This window comes from Gopherus evgoodei, chromosome 18 (assembly GCF_007399415.2).
Source record: "Gopherus evgoodei ecotype Sinaloan lineage chromosome 18, rGopEvg1_v1.p, whole genome shotgun sequence".
Classification (NCBI taxonomy): Eukaryota; Metazoa; Chordata; order Testudines; family Testudinidae; genus Gopherus; species Gopherus evgoodei.
The window spans coordinates 20,666,246-20,691,670 of NC_044339.1; the positions used below are offsets into that span (position 1 = coordinate 20,666,246).

Genomic DNA, 25,425 nt, shown 5'->3' on the forward strand with positions numbered 1-25,425 from the left:
TCAAGCAAAGTCCTGCAATTATGTCCAGGAGATCCTAACTCAATAGACCCAAGGAAACACCACTATTAAAAGCTTCAACTGGCCCTTTCAAGATTTCTGATTTAAAACCTATTAAACAAACCAACCAACCCGACCGTGACAAGCCAGAAAGTTGGAAGGCAGAGTATGAGTCAGTACATATTTACAAGGCAAAATCATGGCCTGACTGCCCTCTAGTGGATTTCATGATGCAAAACGTGGCCTACATTTAGCCTGCTTTAATACTTCAAAATATGGTGCATTATTCATATCTATAAGTCAAAGTGCGTCACTAAAGCTGACAGCTACAATATCATTAGGTTACCAAAGGACCCATAGCAGTTTGCAAAATATTCAAACAGAAAAGGTTTCAGTCATAACTTAAAAGCTGTTATGCATTTAAAAGTCTCTTACTGAGTCTTGGGAGAGAATGCGCAGAAAGATTTTAACTGAAAGCTCTAGAGGGAGCATGACAAAATCTGCTCAAATTAAATGCATTCAGCAGAGTCAAGCTCTGTAGGCACGGTTTATGTATTTCTATGAGGTATAAACAGATGAATCTGCTAGACTAGATTCTCATGATCTTTCGGCCTCCATTTCAAGTAGCAAACTCCTGTATTGTGATGTGTGAAAGAGCAATGATTTGACATCCCCTCTCCCACACCTAGTGGGACAGTGGAAATGCTGCAGGTGTGGCTGTGCTGTTCCCAAGGAGAGATTAACCTCTAGCGTTAGTTCAATGGGAGACAGTGTTTCAAAGTATACGTGCTACAAACACTCTTGGATCCCTAATCAAAGTTCAACAGGAGGCCGCTCTGAACCCCTGCTCACATCAACAGGTTCCAAAGCATGAAAATGTCTTTCTGTTTTGAACAGAACCTCCAGAAGATAGAAAAGAAAAACAACTCTCCAGGAGGTCTCCACTCCATAGGCCTAGGAGAGATTCTCAAATACAGGCATGTTCCTACTTTACTCGGCAGCTGTGTAATAAATTGCACAGTCTCCTCTGCATCCACCTGGAGACTTGAAATGGGCTCCCTATTACGTACTCCACATGCCTCTGTTTCTAGGGGTGGCTGGCCACCATCTCTGACAAGAACTGGTCACCCTACAGGCACTAACTAGTTAAAGATGAGACTATGCAGCAAAACATTTACTAACAGATGACGTTTTCTGGCAGTTCCTCAAACACAGAGAGTCCTATAGACTTCAGTAACACCACCACATTAATAAGGTAATAAACTCACACACTGATGTTTAAACAGGCAGTTAAGTTGAGAGAAATCTGGTTAGCATACCCATAGATAAATTGAAAAAGATTAAAAACAGCAGAGGGGGGAATAACTTTCAATGAGTCGTTAATTTTTTACAGTACCTCCCACGGTGAAACTATCAATTATATCATTCCAAATAAAGAGATGCTGGATAAATGGGCACACTCATTTTGCCTCATTTTGAACCCAGTCCAGTTCAACTCAGACTCTACCATATTGGGTTTGTTTCCTGCTGAGGAAACAAAGAGCAGTGGGAGAAAAAAAATATCTTGGAGCGGCCAGGATTCAAAAGCTTAGACCTAACTCTCAGTGAAGTCAAAAGCCATTTTACCACCATCTTCAATGGGAGCAGCTGGGCTGAATGATGTGGAAAATATCACCCTACAGTATATTTTAGCTGCACACATGAACACACAGTCTACATAGAGTACCACTTCTGCCAGACTAACTTCTGTTCCCAATGCACAGCAAAGCCTTCACTTTATCTAGGAAAAGGTTAGATTTCTTTCCTTCTTTTTTAAATTGAATCATGCTTGTGGGAAAACTACTGAGTTTAAATGACAGGAAAAGAGGGTTCACAGACTTGACCTAGTTTTGCAAACGTACGTGATGAAAAATATAGTCAGAGAGGTTTTCCGAAGTTTTGAGTTCCACAAGTTTCCTCCAACCCGACTAAATCACACGTTTTTCTCAGCTAGACTCTAGAACAAAATACACTGGCAGCACAGGTACATGCTGATTAAATAAGAGGTGTTTTCACATTTTATAAAGGACAATTAAATGAGGTTATTTATTCAGCCTATATCAATGACTCAAACCATCCAGAGGGTCTAAAGGTTAAAGTAATAAACCACAGTGTTATACAGGAATGGTACATTTCAGGTGGTTGTTGGAGGCCACTCCATGAGGCTGTAGGGGTTCACATCTCCAAAGCCCATGCCGGTGTGAAGATACTGGGGATGAAAACTTTATTGCAGAAACTTTCTGCCTTGCAAATACCTTCTCCCAGGTTCAACAGGAAACGGTCCCTAGTAGCCCACGTTCACAAAAACCTCATGCTATTGACCGGCTGGTTATTCCCCTGGGACTGACAGGTCGCAGTGCATGAGCCCATGCATAGATGCTTAGTGGGAGATCTTAGTACTTTGCATAATAAAAGCACCTCTCATTGAAGGCTCTCCAATCACTTTACAAACGTCAGTGAATTAGCCACATAATTCCCCTGGAAGGAAGGATGGAATCATTATCCCAGATTTTAAGATGGAGAATTGAGGTACCGAGAGGAAGTGATTTACCCAGAGGTAGTGTCTCAGCTGGGACCAGAACTTGGGAACAGTCAACACATGCTCAGGTCCTTTGCACAGTTGTGGTCAGGCCTCGTGCTTGTTGATCTGGTACAGAGGCTTTGCCCAAACTTCTCATCGCGAGGAAGGATCTAGGCCAGGGGTTCTCAAACTGGGGGTCAGGACCCCTCAGGGGGTCACAAGGTTATTACATGGGGGGGTCGCAAGCTATCAGCCTCCACCCTAAACCCTGCTTTGCCTCCAGCATTTAAAATGGTGTTAAATATATTTAAAAGTATTTTTAATTTATATGGGGGGGGTCGCACTCAGAGGCTTGCTATGTGGAAGGGTCACCAGTACAACAGTTTGAGAACCACTAATCTAGGCAGGAAAGATTTGGTCCTTTGTCTCTGTACCTCACCCCTTTTGACACAACATAGGAATGTGCCATACCAGATGATCCCAAAGTCCCACCTGGTCCAGTATCCTGCCTTGACAGTAGCCAGATCAGATACTTCAGAGAAAGGGGTCAGAGATCCAGGTGACACATCCTGGAACAATCTGCCCATTGGAGTTGTTCCCCAATCCCCATCAGGCAGTGATTGTTTTATAGCTTGACGCATGCGGGATTATACCCTGTCTATATATTTTATTCTACTGTGGATGTTCATATTGTCCATTAAAATGTCTAGCCCAGGGGTCGGCAGCCTTTCAGAAGTATTGTGCCGAGACTTTATTTATTCACCCTAATTTAAGGTTTCGCGTGCCAGTGATACATTTTAATGTTTTTAGAAGGTCTCTTTCTATAAGTCTATAATATATAACTAAACTATTGTTGTATGTAAAGTAAATAAGGTTTTTAAAATGTTTAAGAAGCTTCATTTCATATTAAATTAAAATGCAAAGCCCCCCAGACCGGTGGCCAGGACTCGGGCAGTGTGAGTGCCACTGAAAATCAGCTCGCGTGCCACCTTCGGCACCTGTGCCATAGGTTGGCTATCCCTAATCTAGTCTTTTTTTAAATCCTCCAAAGCTTTTGGCCTCAATTATATCTTGTAGCAGTGAGTTCCACAAGCCAGTTATGTGTTAAGTTAAAAGTGTTTCCTTTTCTCTCCACCCCAGGGCCTCGCACAGCTCTTGTTCCAGGTAATGGGTAGCAGTGAAACAACTCCTACACTGTACTGGGATCTCACAGACAATATGTTGCCAAGTTCTCTACTGTCACAGTTGAATTTTGCAAGTTTAAAAGCAGCACAGGAAGCGAGAATCCCACGAGCCAATTCAAATTAAAATAAACTTCAGTCACTACTGTAGCTGTTGCATTCAATCCCTTCTGTATTGTGTGTTCAGTGGTGTTTTTTTTTTCTTTTGAGCAGAGACTGAAGACAAGCAATGCGCTTTACAAGTTACCAATCTGGAAAATACTCACTCAGAGATGGTGTGGATGGCTTTGTTGAGCGGAGCAGCTCTCCTCTGTTGTTACTCAAGGAATTTGCAGAAGTCCCGAGATGTTCCTCTGAATCAGTGGAAAACTGGAACTGGACTGTGCCAGACTCAACCTGCTTCACCTGAAATTTAAACAGAGGTAGAAGAAAATGTGACCTGTCCATATCCTTTCCACCCACTCTCTGGAACAAAAAGAGTTCTACTGCCAGGCATCCAACAAAGTTAGAATAAGAAACTGTAACGCAAGGAATATGGAGGCAGAACTATCAAGAGATTATTTTTTTAAAATGGGGTTCCCAGAAAGCTTTGGTTCCGTCCAGAAGTTATTTTCCTTGAGGCACAAGGGTTGTGGAATGACACTAAACTCCAAAATTATCATCCAATTTTCCTCCAAATCTCAGGTAGGATGGATTAATTACCAGAACTGTAACTCTGATTCTGCAAACTGGGGTTACTGGAAGAAAGAAAATTATCTTCTATTTAAAGAGCTTTATGTTACAGTTTGTTAGTTCAGTTTCTGGTCATGTGTACAGCATCACAATGTGGTTTGTGTGCTTTTTCGCACACATTGGTCTGTTCATAAACCTGCCCACCAGATCAAGAGTGAACTTTGGCTTTCCACTAGCAGACAGCACTGGGAGAGACCTCTAGCAAATAGGTTTGGATAAAAACAGAAGGAAGCAACATCTTGGCAAGTGTTTTGGGGGAACAAATTAATCAATCTACAGCATGATTCCCCAAACAGTCCTTGACATCAGTGCAGTCGCCAAAAAGGGGCAGCAGTTCCCCATTACTGCATTAGATGGAAAACCCTTTGGACCTCAAGAAGGCTGCACATTTCTGTCTGATTCTGCAAACTAGACTGTACTACTGCTATGTTCTTGAATTAAAAGCAGATCAAAATCTTCTCTAGCTAAAACTCCCTTTCAGAGAAACCCTTTCTAAATGTAAAATAGCCTTCAAAAATCCTTTTCAGCAATTAGAATGAGTCTCTTCTAGCTCAGGAGACAAAAGGAAGGGGAGATTGCTCTCTTTCGTGAATCTTTCCACCAGCCAATAATGAAATACACTCAACCCCCAGCTGTAAGAGATTCATTTTTATCAGGAACTAGGCACCTAATTCCTGAAGCACACAATCCCATTCCAGGCATTTCCTTCCAAGGCCACACTGTGTTTCTATTATTTCTCCATTTCTATTTTGCCTGAATGGTTCTGCCTGTATTGCACAGCATACAGCATTCATTCTTTATTTGTTTTATTTTGTTAAACTGGAGCAGACTCTACTATGGATTTACATGCTGTAATTGAGATCAGAATCTGGTTCCTAATCTCTCAAACTGCCAAAGCTCAAATGCAGGAGAAAGACTTGAAATGAGAGTCATGAGGGGGGATAAAAAAGCTGACCCATAGGACTAACTAATTTCTTTAGCACCTTCTGCCTTCTCAATGAAGTTCATATCTCAAGAGTCACCGCCAGATTATGATTAAAACTATAAAATCATCTAGGAACAGAATATTTGTCAAAATCTTGCACCCTTTCCCAATACATATGAAATGCAGGTGAACAAATTTTCATTGAGGCTTCCCAGTTAGAGCCAGAAAAAGTCTTGGGAAAAGACTGTACGTGCAACAGAATGGATGAGCAAAACCACTCAACAATGTCTGAAAACTCTTATTGCCCCCACACTGTGTGTGAAGTTTAACAAAGTTTAAGCAACATGCATATATCTTCACTCTCTACGCTATCGACAGTTAGGATAGAGAAAAGATGCCAGTGTCATGGCTTTTCCCCAATAGTGTGTGAATGTGAAGGACCCAGTTTAGTGTTAAAATGGAATTCTGTACAGAAAGCATCTTTCTCCAAGATGGGTGCTCGTTCTGCATCATTAATCACAGCCTCTCACTAAGCCACCAAACATTGGTGGTTTCCCTTTGGCCTCTCTAATATGAAATGGCAGCTCCTAGGGAAGTGAAGGTTCATATAGAGCAAACTGTCTTTGCTTTGAAGAGCTTACAGTTACGTGCTATTTTTACATACATCACCTAGCACAAAAATGGCCCCAATCAGGATTGGGGCCTCCAGACAGTGTCAAAATAAATAATTTTACAGTGCATTTGGCATGAATGTCATAGAAATAATAAACACTAAACAGCTGATAAAATAAATGCACAATGTGTATTTTCTGATGCGTTATCCTTCCTTCTTTTCCCATGTGTGTTCACTCAATGGCTGGTTTGCATTGGGTTTGGGCTACTTAGCAAGATTATTGAACGAAGCATTTAAAATAACAAGAAAGCTCTGTGCCATGTGTGTACTGAAAACCTGCACAGTGGTTTTGATGTACCTTTGCTAAAGGAGAGCTAAGAGAAGCTTCTTTTTACCTCTTCGGAGCTCATGCTGGTGGGTGGCATCTTGTAAACTAACACATGGCTGGGATTATGCTGGGCGCCTCCTTGAAGTGGTAAGATCACTTCCACGGAACACGAGTCCAGCAAAGGATTCCAAACAGTCCATCGGATGGAATGCATATAGGCTGTTTTAGTCAAAGAGGAAATGGACAATGCCTAGGTTTAAAAATATATATGAGAGTAAATAACCAGAGATGAAGAACATTTGGTATTTGCCATGACTATCTCTGTGTCACTCTAGACTGCTGTCATCCAACCCAGAATCAAATAGGAATTGGCCATTAGCCATTTTCTGCCTACTGAATGGTAACAATTGTCTGTCTTTAGCCATCTTTTGTTGGAATCTCATCACCTCTAGGCAGAGTGACAGGGAAGTTCTCTGCAGCATTTTTCTTATAAAAGAAAGATCAGTTTTCTGTTTGTTTGGCTTTCAACCATCATCAATATTCAGAATGAACAGTGCATCACATCATAAGCTATGACCTAGAATGAACACAGATGCATAAACATTTCTGCACAACCCATGAACATTAGAAAAGAAATTAGCCTCTCATCTCACTGCAGTTGCAAATATCTGCAAATACTCCAGATGATTAGGTCTATATTGGTTATTAATTTACACACACAATTATTGTTATTGAAGAGACTGCTATTGCATATCTGAAAAATCCGAAATCTCTGCATGTGAGGGCTGGGTGTTCCTAGGATACAGGAGGGAAGCTATATTTACTGAGAGGCGAGATACCATACTCTCCCATCTACCAACACAAACAGGTAATTTTTCCAGCTGAACAACAATAAATAGGAGGGACACAATAAAGGACTGTGAACAGCAGTGCTCCAATATTAGTGCAGTACCCCAGGATTCTTCCCTTCAATTACTTATTTCCCCTTGTGACCTCAATATTGTAGTCATAACTTCCATTGTTTCAACACAATTTGGAGGTGTGCTATTTTGAAGCACGTTATCTGTCTTTCCAGGCCCACATTTTGCTCATAACGTAAAAAATTCTCTTCAAATCCCTGAATTTGCAGGTTCTTAAAAAAGTCCCAATATTATCTTTCTGTGTTAAAAGGAACTGTTGAGCCTTCATGGAGAACTTGGAATAGCTTGCTACCTGCTAGTCAGAGACAACTGTGCTTAGATTTAGTACAAGTTTTTGGTTGTCTCGTCTTCATACTTTGTCACTGGGAACATCTGCGTGAACAGGATCAGCTGTCTGAGGTCACATATCATCTCAGAGGCATGGCTGGACATAGTCCTGGCTCCTAGTTCCCTGCTTTAATCATTGGACCACATCTATTTCTAGAATGTTTTATTTTACAAGTGCACATCCAGTTTATCCACAATGCAAGTGTAACAAATCTCTGCCATGTGTGCTACTGATACAACAGTACCTGGCAATCAGGCTATGTGATAACTGCACTTCATACCTTTGTGACATAACCAAACAGCCTTTCCTCCTCTATTTTTTGGATTAACAGCATGTAATATTTTCCATGCCTAGTGCTCAAAAATGGCTGCCCCATTTCTCCTGCACCAAGACTATCTGGCCAAATTTCAACCTAGAGCCAACATAAACTTTGCCTAGCAGGGTTTACAATGTGAGTGCTGCTGAGGGATTATCATCACTGCCATAACCACTGGGACTGTGCTCCCCACGGTGACATATTGCCTCTACGGATACGGTGATTTGTTTTGTGCCGCAAGGACCAGTGAGACCATTAAAAATAATTTTAATTCCCACATTGAAAGAGCAGTATAAAGAGTATACTTCTGGACCAGGTCCCCCAAGATGGGAAATGTATTCTAAAAAGAAGCTAAAGGGTTCCACTCAGACAATCACTTTAAAAGCCTCCTCTTAAAATCAGGCATTACAGAAGGGTATGTATAAAAACAAGCTTACAGGTCTGTCAGTGATTGAAATCCCTCTTGTAGCTCCCTGCATAGTGCTGATCGTGGCACAGAGGATGCTGTGATTAGTGTGGCAATTAGCTTTGGGATTAACCGCTTTGCATAAAGGGAGTGCAGAGGTTAATTGGGTTCACTCTGAAGCCATTGATGGCCTGGCTTGACGGTTCCCATCAGTGCAGTTTACGGCACACCGGCATGTCAGATGGATGCTAATCCCGTCACAGGCTTAGTAACCCTTTAGGAATGTGAAAGTCACAGGCAGCTGCTCTGAAGGCGGCCGAGGATACAGGGTTGCCCAGGTAGCACTTGTGTGCTAAATGAGTTGACACTCCAGGCTGAATTATGTGTGTCACGTTCATAGGCAAGGACAGCGGCGCGGCCAGCATCCCGGCACATCACGCAGAAGAGAAGGAAAGAGATGTAGGCAGAAGAGAAGGATATAAGGCAGAAGAGAAGGAGAGAGATGTAGGCAGAAGAGAAGGATATAAGGCAGAAGAGAAGGAGAGAGATGTAGGCAGAAGAGAAGGATATAAGGCAGAAGAGAAGGAGAGAGATGTAGGCAGAAGAGAAGGATATAAGGCAAAAGAGAAGGAGAGAGATGTAGGCCAGCATCCCAGCGCATCACGCAGAAGAGAAGGAAAGAGAGAGATGTAGGCAGGGAAGCAGCCTCTTTGGTACAGAATTTGCTGCCCTGGTAGCTGAAAGGAGGGGACAGTGGCATGGGCATGCCAAAGGGATTCTGAATCGTTTAAAAGCACCCACGCTGGCCCAACTTTTCACCTATGGGAGTTTTACCCATTCTTAGGCTAGCACTAAAATCCCACCCTTCTTTTCTTTTTTGATTTGAAACACATGCAGCAATGCCCACTTCCCATCAGCCTTGTTCTGAATGTAACACATCCATTGGAGGCATGCAGCTTGAACATCTCCCTTTCGTGTCCCCAGTGCTGCCAGATAAATATTTAGGGAAGGGTTTCCTCATTCTGTGCCTAGTTTAGAGTCCAGGACAATGTCAGCACTTACATAATGACAACAAGGACAGAGAGACTTCAAAGAAGTTTACAGAGACTCCATTTTTCAACTGGGTTTATTCTGCCAGCAACAAAAATCTATGAACTGGACAGGAAGTTGCAATGGATGACCCTTCTCGAACAGTCACAGGAGAGTGGAGTCTGTGGCTGAAGACCTGTTATTTACCAGCATCCTCAAAGACTGCAAGCTTCAGGCACGATACAGAGCAGCATCTGTAGGTGTGTTCATAAATCTCTGTTGGTTGCACAAGGCAATAGGGAATGGAACTAGAAGCATTTCACCTCAAAGTCTGCTCAGATCAGGAGTGAGCCGTCAGCCAACATTGGGTGGGTAAGGAGACAAAGTTTTCTCAGCAGCCAGAAGACATCATAACCACACTCCTCGGGGCCCTCAGGACTAGATCTGAGACCAGCTTCCTTGAGCCACCCATTCTGGCCAAAATATTTAAAGGCTAAATTAAAAAAATCTCCATTTGAGAGGTGGGAAGAGAAATGCAGAGATTCTGAGCTCTCAGAGAGTATCAGTTTGGAATTGAGGTAGGTGCTGAGTTCCTGGGGATGAGCCTGGTGAATGTCTCTGGATGGAGAGACGCAGCTATGACTGAGGCCCAGATCCTATTGTACAAGGGACCATACCACTATACCACTAAAACTACCATAACCGCTAGCAGCCTCCGCTGAGGGCACAGACTGACTGAGCCCTGGAGGCTAAACTGATCTCCTAGCGATGCTCCTTCCAGGGCAGCTTCAAAGCACATTGGTAAGGAGACAATGTGGGACGGAGCTATACCTGTTCCATCGCTAAGCAGACGACTTCAGCCTACCGAGCTCTCAGTCTGGGACCTTCTTCCAGAATTAAATACACTTTGATTCTTTTTTTTTTTTAAACTACACCTAGAACTGGACTTTTGCTCCAGCACATTTAAGTTTCTTATCACTGTACAAAAATTAATAAATAAAAATCTGCATTCCAATACCCAGACCTCTGCAGGTTCTTGGGTTTTAACTTTTTTAATTTGTTGAAGCCAATATCTAATTTTCCAATTGTATGGTTCCCTTCAGCTTGTCTTCTTCCAATCAATACAAATCCCATCTGCCAGTAGGGCATATGTCACTTATATAAATATCCATTTCCCCCCAGTTTTCCTTTGGACAGTTCTAATGAGAGACGACATTTACTGCATTATCAATGACCCTCTCACAGTCCTCTTAGCAGGACAATTAAGGACTCATAACAAATCAATTGCTATTGATTAAGCTGCACATTCTTACTATAAACTAATGGCTGAAATAGTAAAGGATCTTTGTAGGTGACAGCCTGCAGAACACATGCTAGAAAAATCCCCAGCCCTAGAGAGAGAGAGACGGGCAAGCCATGTACATGGAACAGGGAAAGAGGACCAATTTATCAGTCCACCAGGATGAGACTCCCCTGCGGTTTGCCTCAGGCAGTGCATGCAAAACAGACCATTTTAAAATCCCTTGTCTCCTTGATCATCTTTATCCAAGTCATTAGGGTCTCAATTTACTAAAATAACGCAAAAATGCCTCATCCAGCCAGTGCTGGCTCACACGGCTGAATAATTTTAATGCAGAGCTATGTGTTCTCACGCTAACTATGAGCTAGCCATGCCAAGCACTGGATGATTCTGGCCATTTTAGCAGTACTGTGTGCATTAGGTGCAATTGTTACAGGAGGCTGCACTTGTAACAGAGAATCTTGCATTAATGAGCTTTTCTGTATGGAAAAAATACCAAAGCTACACTCTGCTCCAAAGAAGAGAAAATGTTCTGATTTTTGATTTAGATACTATAAATATAACCTACTGTAAGCCAAACCTACGCCCTTTTTGTGATAAAAGCATTAGATGGATCTTTTTTAATTCCAAAGATTGACTCATTTATTATTTTACATATTTACATGTATTAAATATGAACTCATCATGGGTCCTAATTACACACACACAATATTATTAAAATCTGTTCACACTGAACCAATGTCCAAAACCTAAATGCTTCCTGAGCCCTCTTCCACTCTCCATGAATCTCAAATTGTCCCACCACAGCCTGAGTCCCAACTACTCAAACTCTCTAGGTTCAAGACCACTGGGATAAAATGGAAGACTGCAGTAAACAAACCTATCCCAGTGTCCATACCTTGCTGAGAGCTCTCACAGTGATACCCTAGACCTTTATTCCAAAGTGTGGCTGCTAAGAGACAGAATCCAGCACAGCAACCAACACAGGTGATGAAGACAAAGCCAAAGGCATTCCTAAGGGAGATTCCTATCTTTAATGGAGGGTACATTTATATAGCATTACCTGGACTTATCCTACCTGGTATTTCAAGGAGTGAAAACTACCATCTATGCAGGGAAGAACATAGCTGCAACATTGCATCAGATCACTGAGATCTTGCTCAATGTCCTACTGCTGGAAATGGCCTATGCTCACTATTCAGGATATAGGTGGAGAAGCTCAAGTCCATTCTCATCCCTCCCACTACAATATAATGTGAAGTTTTATCCCATTGAAATCAACTCAGTGCATGAGTTTGGTGTTGTGCCTAGGGACCAGGCAATCACATCTCATGGGCAGGTGTACAAGACGGTCAGGCGTGGGGTTGGTGCGGGGAGGGATTTATTGCATGATCCCCATTTACAACACAGATTCCATGGAATTCATCAGGGTTAAAGACAATAACAGTAATGAATAGCTTTCTGTCTGCTTGCCACAATTTTGCATTGGTCCAGAATTTGGACTGAAAAACTGGATGAAATAATTCAAATGTGTGCACTTGTCCCAATAAATGTATGCTGGCATGCATAATATTGGCACAGAGGATTAAAGTAGGAGAATTCTTATGATTCTGAAATCCTCAGAACAATAAAAGATTTAAACTCACACAGGGAATTAAGGATTTAAAAGAAAGGATGAATTATTTTTATAGTGCAAAAATTCAATTTTGTGCTAAAACCTAAAGAAGAATTCGCTTTTTAAAAACTGAAATTCTCCAAATGAGCTTGCCAGAGCACTCCAGGACTGCTGCAGGCTAGGTTTCTCCATCTATAGTGGAAAAAATTAACATATAATTAGAAAGATTTCATAAGCCCATTTGTGCCACATTACATATGGGACCGTTGAAAAGCACTTTGTCATTTTGATGGGCGATATTTGCCTTTCTATCCTACAGACTGAAATAGTTCTTTAGAAGCAATATGTGAGCTACAAAAGGAGCTATTGTTTGATTCTGAAAGATACTTTATAGTCAAGTACAATTTTTGCTCAAGTTTTTATAATGTTCCAACATAACATTAAATATTTAGATCAACACAAGATGGGAGTCAGATTCTCAATTAGCTACGATTTTAGCACAAAGGGATCCACATTAAAAGCCTGATCTAACTCCTGCTGAAGACTTCCATGGGTGCTGGATCAAGCTGTAAGAAACAACCACCACTTTCTAAAGAGAGGGGTGAATCCTGAAAAGTTGTGTTTATGCACACGTGGTCGAATTCTGTAGTGCTCCTCAGTTCTGCCATGTTCCTGATACCTTACTATTGGCTCCTTTAAAAGACTGACCCGAACAGGTTTTGTTCACATGAGTGTTTGGGGAACGGCTGATCCTCACAAACATACTTCTATGTGCCTGAGAGGTAATTTGCTATTCTCCTTTCTAAGAAGGTTCAGTGGCCCAGACATGGAGAACAAGCAATGTCATGCGATTTGGGTGACCAATATAATGAATAGTGAATAGATTAACTGAACCAAACAACCCACAGGTGAAAACTGTTTGTCCAAACTTCCTGGAGAATACTTAAGAATGGATTCATGGACAGATGTCGAGCATGAATCATTCAAGGACAGGACAAGCAACTAAATTCCCAGCTAATATGATTCGCAGCTCTTAATTTGACCAGCTCTACTTTCTAGCTTGCAAATCAAAGGGGGTACAGAACGGTATAGAGCTGCGGTGCCCAATGATATTAACAGGCAAATAAGCCCAAGGAGCTTTTAACATTTAGCCTCACTCAGCACTCCCTTCAGCAATAGCAAAGAAAGGGTCAAATTGGCCTGAGAGCCAATGATGGCTGGCATCAAAGATTAACATGTGGGTAGCTTCTTTCTATGGGATGGAACATTTTAGACAAGCCTCTGACATCCATGAGTGATTGAGCTATTGACCCAGCTCCTTTGCTCATCTTTCCGGGTTCTTTCCTGAATGCTTACCAAGAGTCAGAACAACAGTGACTATTTCTCTCTTCCTCCTCTGCAGAGCCAGTGTGGTTTTTCTCCAGTCTACACTGTAGCCATACCAGGTTGTGAGTTCTAGTCTCGACGCCTCGTGCACTCTATCTGATTAGCAGACAACGGTCTGCACGACACTTCCGACCACTACAAATCCTCTGAGAAAACACGTATTCACAGGATGCCTCACCTGACAATTTTCATTACATCTGTATTGACCTAGGGAGAAGGGACAGCTGCACTTTTATTTGCAATGGTGAGATCTTGTGAGGGAAGTGAAGGCCGACTGGGCACGAGAGGGGAGGTAGCTGTTGTTAGTGACTCTTACCAATAATATGAGTGTTTCCATGTTTCACTAGCAACCAAAGGATTCTGTTACAGATCCCGCAGCCCAGACATTCCTGAGGCAGCTTGAGATGCTGGGGGGCCAGCTGAGCACTACGTTCAAGCCACTGTCCATGTGAAGAATAGGACAATGGGTAAATAGACAACAGCAATCTCCAGGTAGTGAATTAAGTGACATGCCACACAAGCAACTCAGCTGTCAAGGCCCAATCAGTTTCTCGACTGTACTTGTTCCTAAAAGCACCTAAAATAAAATGGAATAGAAAGCCACTTCCATATTTAACTGAGGGCCTGTAAAGTCAACAAAAGAGAATGAACTGAAGACTAGGAAACCAAAGCTCTTATCTTCTGGGACTTTTTTAGAGAGTAAAGGAGAAGCCATTGCCTGAGGGGCTTGGGGGACTGAAGGAGAAGGATATGCAATGCTAAGCAGGAGCGTGAAGGTGCTGCTGCTGTCACAAAGCAAAGTGACCTTTTGGTTAACAAATAAAGACGTTTCAATAGTTTCCCTGTGAGACAATCAGAGCTGCTAAGTGCAGAACATTGTAGGCTAACATGACAAATATAATCAGAATTTCCAATTTGCAAAACCAGAGACATACAGGGATTAAGATAGATAATTTAATTAATAAAAGCAGAGGAATCTATAATGAGCAATAACAATTTCATTTGGAATTTTCACCAAAAGAAATAGGCTAAGTCTGCTGTACAGTCTTTGAAGGATCACTTTGTTTAGGGTGCCTTTCTTCGGGTCTGTATTCAATATCTGTTATGTTGCAAATTTGAGATTTTTAGTCAATGGTCACTTTTAAAGAACAAATTTTTGTTTTTCTTTCATCAATGCGCTTACTGGGTAGGTAGATTGCTACTCAAGAGTGATGTATTGTGAGAAAAAGCAACAGGGAGGAAAACCAAGGCATTACCAAGTACATTTTCAAGAGCTAAGACCCAGTGATCATTTGTTTTAATGAAAAGGATTAAATGTGCTAGAAATAATTATCAATAGGGAGCAATACGTTACAGTAAGTAAAACTTCTAATTCATCTGACAAACGAAAGCACAAAACACTGAACCACTGCTGAAATTGGAGTGTGTGAGATGAGAACTCCTAAGCCTATATACCCTAGGTGCCCAAATCAAGAGCACCTTATGAAATAATAAACGTTTTAAGAAGAAAGAGCCTGGCTCTGCACACATTGAGGTCAATGGGAGTTTTCGGTGCCAGGGGCTCAACATTTTTTTGTTCTACAATGTCAGCAATTTCTGGGAAAACCCACATCTTCCTTTTTGGAACACTTGACTTCCACTCTGTACTGAAGAAAGAACTTTGTCTGGCTGTTAGCTGGAATCCAGTACTCTGTTACAATGAAACTATTCCATCAGAGAGAATTTATGAAGTATTATACAGCCTCAAAAGCAAGCCAAGCGGAGCATATGTGCCAAAACAGCCTACCATGGCTTAAATATTTCAGAGAAGACTTAAAAGCAACCAAATTTAACATATAATTCACAGTGTGTGACACTCAGAAACAGCTGTAGATCATCACAAATATTCTTGGGGACCTCAGCTTAGTGTTTATAAGTTTACCATGGGGGTTGGAAAACCTTAAACTTGTGACACAGCTCTGAGTCATAAGGCTCCAAAAATGTTTCTTTCAAGATTCTTGAAAACAGGTTTCCCCTGGTATAAATTCTCGTTGCCCCTCCTGTATATCAAAGGTTGCACTGTAATGCAGTATTAAAGTTGTCTTTATTATAGATGTTGCACAATGTATATTTTTTATCCGAATCATTTTGTTTACTTTACCAGAAGGTCAAGCTTTCAACAAACAGTCTATCATTTCCAGACCTTTTTTACATTGAAAACTTTCCACACACCTGTTTCTGAGCTTAATTTTAAGTTGTTCTGGTGATAAAACAAAATATCAATGCAGTTCTGAGAAGAATGGCTTCATTACAATAAATGAAACCAATAATTTTGAGTTGCAAGTATATGTCTCTTCAATTTTTCTCTCTGAGAATACTAGTTTAGTCGGCTGAAGGAGCTAAAATTATCATCCAGCTAGATGACACGCAGTACAATTCAGCATTTCAAAAATTAGAAAGCCAGGCATTAGCAAGAAACTACTCAATTTTTCTTTACAGGGCTTAGCATCTTGACCTTTTCATAAGGAGTTGTTCAATAGATGGCACCTGTCTTAAATATCTGCACTAATTATACAGCAGCCACGAATTGCTCAGAAGGTGCCATTTGTCTATTGTCTCGGTAACAGAGGATTGTAAAACTTGGTCAGAATATATAGTTACACAACAGCATTCTGGTCTATCAGGTACAGATTTATGTTCTTTAATAATTAATCACAGAAAGGCTAAAAATGTCACCGACGAACCAGAATAGCATCAAGAAGCTATTGTGGTCTTTTGGAAAAATATGATGTATGACTAGTTAAGGAATGTTAGCGACACTGTATATGCATAGTTTGTAAGCACTTTGGATCCTTCAGGACAAAATGGGTAGTAACAATTATTCATAAGTGTTACGTTCATTCTTACCTTCCTGTCGGCTCCACTTGGTGCACAGAAAACATACTCCAGCTGGAAGACAATTGCGAACGCTGGGTGACGGACCATCTCGGTCAAACGAATGCGGCTTCTCAAAACCAGAGCTTGACCTACCATGCTGCGTTGGAATGTAACAAAACGAAAGATTAAATGGGGGCCGTTTATTATAGTCCTGCAGAAATTAGCTTCCAGCTGATCCCAGCTGCACTGCATTCCTTGCTGGTGATCTGTGGCTACTGCGTGGCATTGAGCACAGTTCTAGAAATCACTGTAAGTTGTTATTTGTATTGTGCATGCATCTAGGAGCCCGGGCCATGGACCAGGACTCCATGGTGCTAGGTGCTGTACAAACACACGACAAAATGACGGCCCCTCCCCCCAAAGATCTTACAATCCAAGAGCAAACCTGATACAGACCTTGGAAAGCTGCTTCTAGAGTCACTCTTACAAGTTCAATTAATTCGCTGACATTTGAACAGTAAAGACTTAGTACAGCCCGAAGAATATGGCTGAACTGTAGTAGGCCAACCACCACCAGCCCCTGAGAAACATTCTTCTCTCGAACACCCAGACTTCTTGTTGGGGGTTGCTCCACCTCAAAAACACCATGGCCTTTTTTAAGAAAAGGACGAGTCGTTCAGAGCCCCGCTGACCCATAGCAGCATGGGCTGGACAGGACCTGAATCTGCAAACTCCTTGGCTCCCTCTGGAGATGAGAAGAAGCTCAGAGCCAGGCAGGATGGGTAATGAGCTTGCTCCCTCAGCCCTGCCCATTTTCCAATTCTGATTTCTGAGAACTGAAGTCCAGAGAGGGCAGGCAGGGAAGCCGTCTGCTGCTCTAGCCCTGTGGACTGCAGCCCATCTGCCCCTGACAAGAGGAGTGACATGGAGCACCGTAGTGCAGCCAAAAGCAGAAGAAACCAGCCACTATTCAGCAGTTACTGGTCCTTTCACCTCGTACCTTGGTTTGGCGCTGAGGCCTTGTTTCCTGTGGAAGCTGGCCGAGCGCCCCCGAGCCACCTCACCCTCTGGCACCAACACCACCACCTGAGGCGTCTGAACGAAGCATAAGCCATTGTGGACCCCGATGTGCAGCCGTCGTTCCTGAATGAGAACTTCACTCCCATCCATTGAGGAGCTATCCTGGGAAACAGGCCCATTTCACCAAGGTTACATCACAGGCTGAAATAATCAACCCCACAGGAAACACACAGCAATGGGCTGAGAGCTGGGATTCCTCCCCTTCCTTCCCCCAGCCAAGAAACGGCAGCGGAACAATACTGCAGAAGCTGCTTCATTGTTACGGCTGCAGCAGCCCTGAGCCTCCATGGCCCCAGCCCCATCTCCATCTCCGCTGGCAGGAACTGGGAAGACCATTGCATTGACATTGTGACCACGCCTAGGGACGGGCTACACACTTCATAGGTGGTGCTCAGCTCCTGCCTCCACCTCCCAAATCTGGCCAGCTGGGACTCCCCATAGTGGCCCTGGAGATGTGTCCCTTTCCTTTTTAACATGGTTAAGCATGCAAGTAGTGCTATTCACATCCATGGGACTACTCCTGTGCTTAAATTTAAGCACATGCGTAAGTATTTCGATGGGTCAGGGCTGAAGCGCTTGGCGCCTGGTGAGATTAAAGCCCTCACATGGGACATTGCACAAGACCACATGGAGCAGAGCCCTGCAAATCCATTTTCATCTGTGAGTTATGTTTGCTCTTTGCCTGGTTCTCATGCCTCTAGCCAATGAAGTGGCATTTGGAAGATTAGGAAGGAAAATTTGGGCAATTAATCATAAAGTCATAAAAATGGAACCTGCCCCAGAGTGATTGCTAGATATTAAAGTGTTTTATCTTAACAGAAAATCCACAGCAAATATGACAAACAAGGATTTTTTCTCCCGATCATTATTGCTTACTAAATTATACGATATTTGAAAATGAACATTAAACCTTAAAGTTCCTTTATCTTCCCATTAATCAAAACAAGTTGACCAAACTGCAACCTATTAGTGTTTGAATATTCAAAACGTAAACCATGGAGAACGGCTTTCTGATGATCAAAAAGAAAACCAAGAAGTAAAATGCTAAAACATAATAAAATTACTTTCATGGTGGAAAATTAGCACACTATCCCTAAAGCAATCTTGTGCTAGTGCCATTTGTATAAATGTTTCTGTTCTATACAAAAACAAAGCAATAGTGTTAATGTACTTTCTCCTTCTTTGCTCCTTAAAACTGAAATAATCGCCTGTTTTTTGTCTCTCTCATTTTAGAAGTTTCCAAAATAATTGTGTGGAAAAAACAAAAGTATTGTAACTGTTGCAAAATACGCAACCAAAAAAACCCCCCAGGCCCACTGCTAATTTTAAACCGTTCACATTCCTCCAACTAGGACAGGGTAAGTGGTAAATCACTGTCATGTAAGATGAACAGCATTGTCCTCTGTCTCAGCCCATCGTGCAAACACGCAATTTTTTTGCTTCTCTGGTTTTTAGGGATTTTTTTTTTCAATCCTGGGGGGAACAACAGTACCAAGAACTGGAGTCACTGCAGAAATAGCTCCTCTTTTGGCCAGTGGTATTTCTATATTTCAAGGAAAATGGCTGTGCTTCAAGACCCTGAATAATTATTTTAAATACTGAATCAGGAGCTTGTACCTAATCCCTCCTTTTTCACTACCTGGGGCTTTAATACCAGGATTGTGACTGCAGGGATTTATAACACAAATGAAGTGTGATAACATCAGCAGTAGGCAATGCCAAAACCACACTCAGTGAACTGCTGACTTAGTCAGAAATAAAACTTATCCCAAAACTGGCAGCTACACATGCATATCTTCACCTGGGTTACCTCCAAATACCGCAGGGCTTAGGTATTTGCACAAACCCCACACTGATTGAGCTGTTCAGGGCAAAGGCTTCTTCGGTACAAGTCCTGCCCATTGTCTGGCTCCAGAGTCTGAGACGAGTCGTATCAAGACTAGCCATTGCAGACAGGTGAAGTGGCACCTGCTCACCTTAAGAAATGGGAGAAGTATGCCAGAGAAGGATATGCCAGTGCTCACTAACTACAATTTATTGCCAATGCATCTGACGGAGAATCTCCACCTTGTAGCTGAAGATTCCTGGGCCAGATACCATGACTGAAGCAAGGCTGGGGCAGATCATTACAGGGTTGGGAGTCTGAGAGAGAGCCTGGGAGGCTTTAGAAAATTGTGGTGGCCATTCACTAGGCAGTGCTTCTTGCCCTTGTACTGAGCCAGTGCCTCGCCATCGGGCTAAAGGGAGATAGGTGCAGTCTTTGGGAAAAGATGGAAGACCCAGGTCTTGCTGTCTGTGGTCGTTACATTTCCTAAGGTGCTTCTCAGAAGTATAGGGATGTTACTCTCTGAATCCTGGCCAGGTTCTCACTTGGCCAATCACATTGCACCTCCCTACACAACCCTTCAGTTAGATGAGGTATTCTGCACACCTTGCTCTGAACTGTTGTGTAGTGTTGCTGTGCAGTTAGACAGCTACCACGTTTCATCCCAGAGCTTGCACTTCAATGGTAGGCAAAGTAATTCATAGATACGGTTTATTCAATTCCTAGCAAAGCTATTAATATGCATCTAGATGAAAACCTCCTTATCAATGTCAGTTTATTAGCATGATAAAAATACTGAGATGATAACGGAGTTACTAATGTTGCCACGATAATTACAGTACCTTAAGTAAACGCTCACTGTTGAGTAAATCCAGCAGCTCTTCCTCAAATTTTTCTAATGAAGGGTACAAATTAATGGACAGTTTATCCAAGTACCATGTGACTGATTTCATGAGGTGGGGTTTTCGAAAGAAATCATCTGAAAAGACATCCAATCATATGTTACACTGCAGTCTCCCAAAGAACGTAAAAATATCACAAAATATGGCCTTGATATTCAATCCCATTCTCTGACCAAAGCAGACAATACAGCTGAAAGACGTGGTGCTCACATGGCACTCACAAACATGAGCCCATCTTTCCACAGCTAAAATTAATAAACAAAGGCTAACTTCAAGAGAAGTCTAGTTTCTCCTTCAAAATGCCTGCAGAAACAATTCTACAATCTAGTCATTAAAAGATGTCGATTATAAAGGCAAAGGAACGTCTGTTACCTCCTCAGCTTAGTTTATTTTCAGGTCTTATACTCTTCTCCAGCTAGAAAGAAAGCCAGCTGTACCCCTCTACCTCCTATTACATCTGCTGTGAACCATCCTGAGTCTAACACACAAAGAAGCCAACAAGTCAGCCCGATAATTTAACTGGTACCAAGGTGGGGAGCCCCAAGTCCACACCAGTTATCCCCATGCACCTGCTTGAGAGAGAGCTAGAGGGCCACACAGCAATCTGAGGAGAATGCATATTCAAGCACCAGCATGAGCTGCAATGGGGGGAATGCACTTGCAGTTGCATATTCAAGGAAAGGACAATGGGGGAATATGTGACAGCCAAAAATATTGGGGGTGGAATAAGCCCTTCTTGTTCCCTGACTAGTCCCTTCCTGGGTTATTTACTTCCCCACCCAGCTGCATCACCACTTTTTATATGCACGAGGCCACTACTTCCAAAAATGAAATCTACGTTCCGATCCAGAGCAGCCAACAAGCAAGGACAGGATAAGGATGACATAAACTGAATACAGCCATCCATTGCTCATCTCTCTCCCGACTTCTGTTGTTCTAGCAGGTCACGGTATCACTAGAGAGTCTTCTTTAGCTCAAGATACCCATTCATCTAGATCAGTGATTCTCAAACTGGGGGTCAGGATCCCTCAAAGGGTCGGGAGGTTATTACATGGGGGGGGTCACGAGCTGTCAGCTTCCACCCCAAGCTCCGCTTTGCCTCCAGCATTTATAATGGTGTTAAATATATAAACAAGTGTTTTTAATTTATAAGGGGGGTCCCACTCAGAGGCTTGCTATGTGAAAGAGGTCACCAGTACAAAAGTTTGAGAACCACCGATCTAGATTAAGAGGGGCTGGAATCACATGGCTCAGACATGCTCCATGAATCCAGACTGACTTTGAGCAGAGTGTTTATTAAACTTGCAGCAGCAAGCAAAGAGCTTTGAGATAGAGAGCAGGGAAGTAGTGGATGTTTAAGAGAACCTGGGAGAATTATTTTGACTGATCCCCTCAACTTTTCTGGCAGTAGCAGAAGGAGGGATCACACTGGAGTCCTTCAGATAGGAAGGCAAACACATGCTTCAGATAACCCAGACCTGCAGCTACTCTGTTGTACAGAGTTACATTTCACTTACCAAGACTGTCTGTGGGGAAATACCAGAAAGGATAAACCCAACTCTAAGCTGTGCAAATTCTCTGAGTGCCAAGTGGTAAAGTGACAACAGCAGATTTAGAAAGTTCTGCATGGCAAGGCTTGGAAGGAAAACTGAAATTGAGTGACCCCATACTCCACTCCGTTTTGGCTGCACTTTGCTAATTGGCAGAGAGCTGAGCTAGGCTCGGTGATGATGAAAGACAGGTTGAACTGAGGGTCACAGGAAAGGCATGAAATATGAAGCTATATAGAAGAAACTGTTAAAAATGAAACAGCCAGTTTCTAGCATTGACAATTGCAATCATGACCTTTCCAAGCACCTAAGCAAACAGACCAAGGTTTCATGCAAATTTAGAAATTCAGAGATCATTGCTAGATTAATATGCAAATAGATAAATAATGAACCATTTATTTATGCATAAGTATTTCCATGGATCTTGGTACTGCAGGGTCCCACCAACTCCACCATTTCCCCATTATTAAAATAGTATCAGTAATTAACATATAAATATCCCTTTGTCACCCCGAGAGAGGTGGACTGTACAACTCTTACTCTCCTGAGTGAGCATTTATTCACAAGAGTAGTTCTTCTGACTTCCCATACCCACAAGTTTTAGGGAGAGATTTGTACAGTTTAGTCTATGGTGAATATCACCCATATATTTCCCACCAGACAAGCCTATGGAAAGTATTCTGAACTCCAGCTGTTTTATTTTAATCACATTTTAATTTATTTTCTCTTGCCCTAAAAATACAAGGCTAAGCAAGTTACAATGCTGGTCACTGCCGACATGCCACCTTGCAGGAACTGGAGGGGGCTGCAAGTTTTGGGAAGTGTAAGCAAAAATTAAGGGGCAGGAACACATTCCTTAAGAGTTTTTTCCACAGAAAGGCATCTGAATAAGATTTTATCCTCCTCCACATGACTCACAGGTAAGCATTAACAAACCCACACTACGTACTGAAAAGGAAAACCTGAAGTCTCTAAAGGGGCTGACGATAGAATTCAATAGCACAATGTCTCAGGGATAGTCAGAGCTGCAGGAGCTGTGAGGAATGAGGGAGTTCATAAAAAATTAGTGCCAGTGAAGCGAGAATCTGCCTTAATTTGATTTTAGAAACCAAGTATACCATCCCGATTTCATCTACTCTGTTATCTGAAGAGTCAGTCTATCAAATTACAGGGGACGTTTTGTTTAAACTGCCCATTTTAAACCAATTTCAACCACCCTGTTCCTTTATGTCCAGGTTCCAAGCAGTATTCATTGCTTAGTTCTTTTGCTTAAGGCAGGGGAGGGGAGAAGAGCAGAAAGAAGTGGAACTTGTTAACTTTTCCGGACAAAGCTTTTCCTGACAACCAAACAGCAAGAAATCACTAGCCTTGTTCTAGCAACGTTGTTAGGCTTTTAAAAGCAAATTAACTAACTGAAAGCAAAGAGGTGCCAGGGAATAGGCAGGATGAACAGCTCCATGCTTGTGTACTGCTGGGCCATTTGGTAATAACACAGCTACATTTATACTGAAGTCAGATGTTTACAAATATCCCTGACTAACCTCATTCAGGGCCCCAGTTCAGCCAGGAACTTAAGCACATGCCTAACTCTAAGCCTGTGAGTAGCCTCACTGAATGAAGGACTGAATTAAACTAATTGAAAGTCAAGATGTTAAAGGCAATAGACAGGATTTCCAAGGGATTGCTCACAGGTTCAAAGTTAGGCATGTGCTTAAGTACCTTGCTGACTTGGAGTCAGAGAGAGATTGTGTCTCTCGTCATTGTCTTCCATCTGCAAACTGCTTCACTTTCCATGGCTAGTCAAATTCAGAGGCCACCCCCAGCAGGCTGCAGCTGATCAAACTCTGGTTTATGCAGGCTGACAACTGTGTGAGTGTGACTACAAGAGGCTGCGTATTGCTAACTGTGTGGCTATGGTCTTGGGGAGGCTATATGGAACTCAGCTGTACTTTACCTTATAGCAAATCTTCTTGAGGCACCTTTACCACAGCTGAGCTGTATGTAGGCGAGCAGTGGAGATGCACAGCCCCAGGTGATCAGCTGGTGTCTGGAAGGAGAATGCTGAGTGTACTTCCTTACCACCAAGCAAAGAACCATTCTTCCTCTGCATGATGGTTAGTGTCTATCTCCCCGCCACACTGTACCTACCCTTGCGTCTGACGAAGTGGGTATTCACCCACGAAAGCTCATGCTCCAATATATCTGTTAGTCTATACAGTGCCACAGGACTCTTTGTTGCTTTGTACCTACCCGGTACACCTGAGCAGCTGATTTAGGGTTACAGGGGAAAACAAAGAGGAGCAGGAAGCAGCAAGCTAAATTTTCCCTGCAAGGTACCTTTCACGCTATCAATGTAGTGGTTTGATTGATTGTTCTGCCAATCGTTTGACTGGTAGCTGAATTTGCAAGTAAAACCCAGCAGGCAGATTGGTATGGCTTTGTGTGACTATAATGCCTAAAACAGAGTTCCCCTTGTCTGCCACAAGATGGGTCTGATGCTCTGCAGCTAGAGGCAGATCTCAGTGGATGTATAAGGATACTAGGCTATACACTGTGGAAACCATCTAAAGACGCAGGGACATGATGTCTCCCTCCTGCTGGCAAGAGCAAGGAGCTCCGAAGTCTGGAGCAACGGGAGAGAATGGAAAAGAAAATCCTTTGGAGACATGCATTATGAAGAGTGGTACTACTCCAGCTTTTCAGTTTACTGGCTATTTACTAGCCACAGATAATGCACTCACAAGGCAACCTGGCATCTCCAGAGCTGTATTATTGCAACCATGTCATTGTGAAGTTCTGCATGTGGGAGCTGTGGTATTCTTAAAACTACAATACCCACCCTGGGGAAGTGAGGAAACAGATTGACAGAGCAAGACGGGTACCGAGCAATCACCTACTACAGGACAGGCCCAACAAGGAAAATAACAGAACACCACTAGCCATCACATATAGCCCCCAGCTAAAACCTCTCCAGTGCATCATCAACATCTACAACCCATCCTGGAAAATGATCCCTCACTCTCACAGACCTTGGGAGACAGCCCAGTCCTCGTTTACAGACAGCCCCCGAATCTGAAGCAAATACTCATCAGCAACTACACACCACAGAAACACCAACCCAGGAACCAGTCCCTGTAGCAAACCTCATTACCTACTCTGCCCCCATATCTACTCTGGCAACACCATGAGAGGACCCAACCACATCAGCCACACAGTCAAGGGCTCATTCACCTGCACGTCTACCAATGTGATGTATGCCATCATGTGCCAGCAATGCCCCTCTGCCATGTACATTGGCCAAATCAGACAGCCTCTACGCAAGAGAATAAATGGACACAAATCGGACATCAGGAATGGTAACATACAAAAGCCAGTAGGAGAACACTTCCAGGGCCGGCTCCAGGCCACAGCACACCAAGCGCGTGCTTGGGACGGCATGCTGCGGGGGGGGGCGCTCTGCCATTGCCGGGAGGGTGGCAGGCAGCTCCGGTGGACCTCCCGCAGGCGTCCCTGTGGAGGGTCCGCTGGTCCTGCGGCTCCGGTGGAGCATCCGCAGGCATGTCTGCGGGAGGTCCA

General features: G+C 42.8%; 1 protein-coding gene across 14 annotated transcripts in view; it reads right to left on the bottom strand.

The window, feature by feature from the left end:
- Positions 1-25,425, bottom strand: part of NPHP4 (nephrocystin 4) — a 103,585-nt gene that overhangs the window by 51,669 nt on the left and 26,491 nt on the right. For 11 of the 14 annotated variants that reach the window (XM_030537342.1, XM_030537336.1, XM_030537335.1 and 8 more), the window contains 5 exons: positions 20,240-20,376; positions 17,493-17,674; positions 16,523-16,649; positions 6,404-6,586; positions 4,005-4,143 (listed from right to left, as the gene is read on the bottom strand). In XM_030537342.1, the coding sequence (XP_030393202.1) occupies positions 4,005-4,143; positions 6,404-6,586; positions 16,523-16,649; positions 17,493-17,674; positions 20,240-20,376 (768 nt within the window). Of the gene's footprint in view, positions 1-4,004; positions 4,144-6,403; positions 6,587-16,522; positions 16,650-17,492; positions 17,675-19,373; positions 19,484-20,239; positions 20,377-23,803; positions 23,897-25,425 lie in introns of those variants that run through there. The other 3 variants (XM_030537344.1, XM_030537345.1, XM_030537346.1) reach the window with 3 other exon arrangements.